This window comes from Pseudovirgaria hyperparasitica, assembly GCF_010093815.1.
Source record: "Pseudovirgaria hyperparasitica strain CBS 121739 unplaced genomic scaffold EJ05scaffold_70, whole genome shotgun sequence".
NCBI lineage: Eukaryota > Fungi > Ascomycota > Dothideomycetes > Acrospermales > Acrospermaceae > Pseudovirgaria > Pseudovirgaria hyperparasitica.
In genome coordinates this window covers 5,194-6,290 of record NW_022985618.1, presented here as the reverse complement: position 1 = coordinate 6,290, position 1,097 = coordinate 5,194, and the positions used below count along the sequence as shown (strand labels likewise).

Here is a 1,097-nt window from a genome sequence, read left to right as displayed (position 1 = left end):
ATTACAGTCACCGTTCATAAGTTCCCGAGGATGCGCCGGAACATGCATTTCACGCGTCACGCGTCTTGTTTTGTAAATAGTCCTATAATGGCTCCACGCACTCCTCTGGCTTCTATAAGCCCTAATATTATTCGTAAGAAGCATCTTAATATATCCACTCGTTCTATGATCCTGGGGGCCCATCATGGTGGTGCTAGTGTTGCAGAAATCAAGGACTTTACGGATATACCCCATACTACAATCAGAGACACCATCAAGAAGTCAACCACACGCCCTAATATGACTGAATCAATGCCTAGAAGCGGTCGTCCTAGGGTATTTACACCTAGAGATAAAAGACGATTACTCTTATTTGCGCGTCTAAACCCCCAATGCACATATAATGAGCTGAGGAGTCTTACTGGGCTAGACATGAGTAATTCCACAATCAAGCGGATATTTTCAGAGAATGGAATTACCAACTGGGGTGCAAAGAGGCGCCCCTTCCTTACAAAGGAACACGCACTTACTCGCCTTAAATGGGCACGCGAACACGTGGACTGGACTATGGAACAGTGGGCAAGAGTTATATGGTCTGATGAGTGCTCTGTGGCCAGGGGTAAGGGCAAGAAAGCAGTCTGGGTTTTCAGAACACCAGAGCAGAAATGGGTTAAGGCCATGATAGAGACTTATAAGACAGGCAAATGCGTCTCTATTATGGTATGGGCTGGCTTCTCAGGCATGTATGGACGTACAGAAATGTGTATTATGGAGAGAGACTCAGAATCAGCCAAGGGTGGATACTCAGCAGCCAGTTACCAGACAACCCTCGAAGATTTTCTACTTCCTTACTACCAGGAGGGCTTAATCTTCATGCAAGATAATGCTCCTATCCATACCTCAAAAAGGATCAAGGAATGGCTCCAGGAAATAGGTATTGAAGTCATGGAATGGCCTCCTTATTCCCCTGATTTGAACCCCCAGGAATACCTATGGTTTCCGACTAAAGAGGGTGTTTATACCCGTGATTCGGACGTGGATAAGGCTGGAGGGTCTATCGATAAAGTTAAGGAAGCAATAGGTATAGCATGTATACAGGCGTGGGATGCGATACCTGA

At 45.8% G+C, this 1,097-nt stretch overlaps 1 protein-coding gene across 1 annotated transcript; it reads left to right on the top strand.

The window, feature by feature from the left end:
- Positions 1-87: 87 nt before the first annotated feature.
- EJ05DRAFT_446703 (uncharacterized protein) lies at positions 88-474 on the top strand (the record flags this gene model as incomplete). Its single annotated transcript, XM_033742247.1, has 1 exon — positions 88-474. A coding segment is annotated over one exon (387 nt), but the record flags the coding sequence as incomplete, so codon positions are not given.
- Positions 475-1,097: the final 623 nt, after the last annotated feature.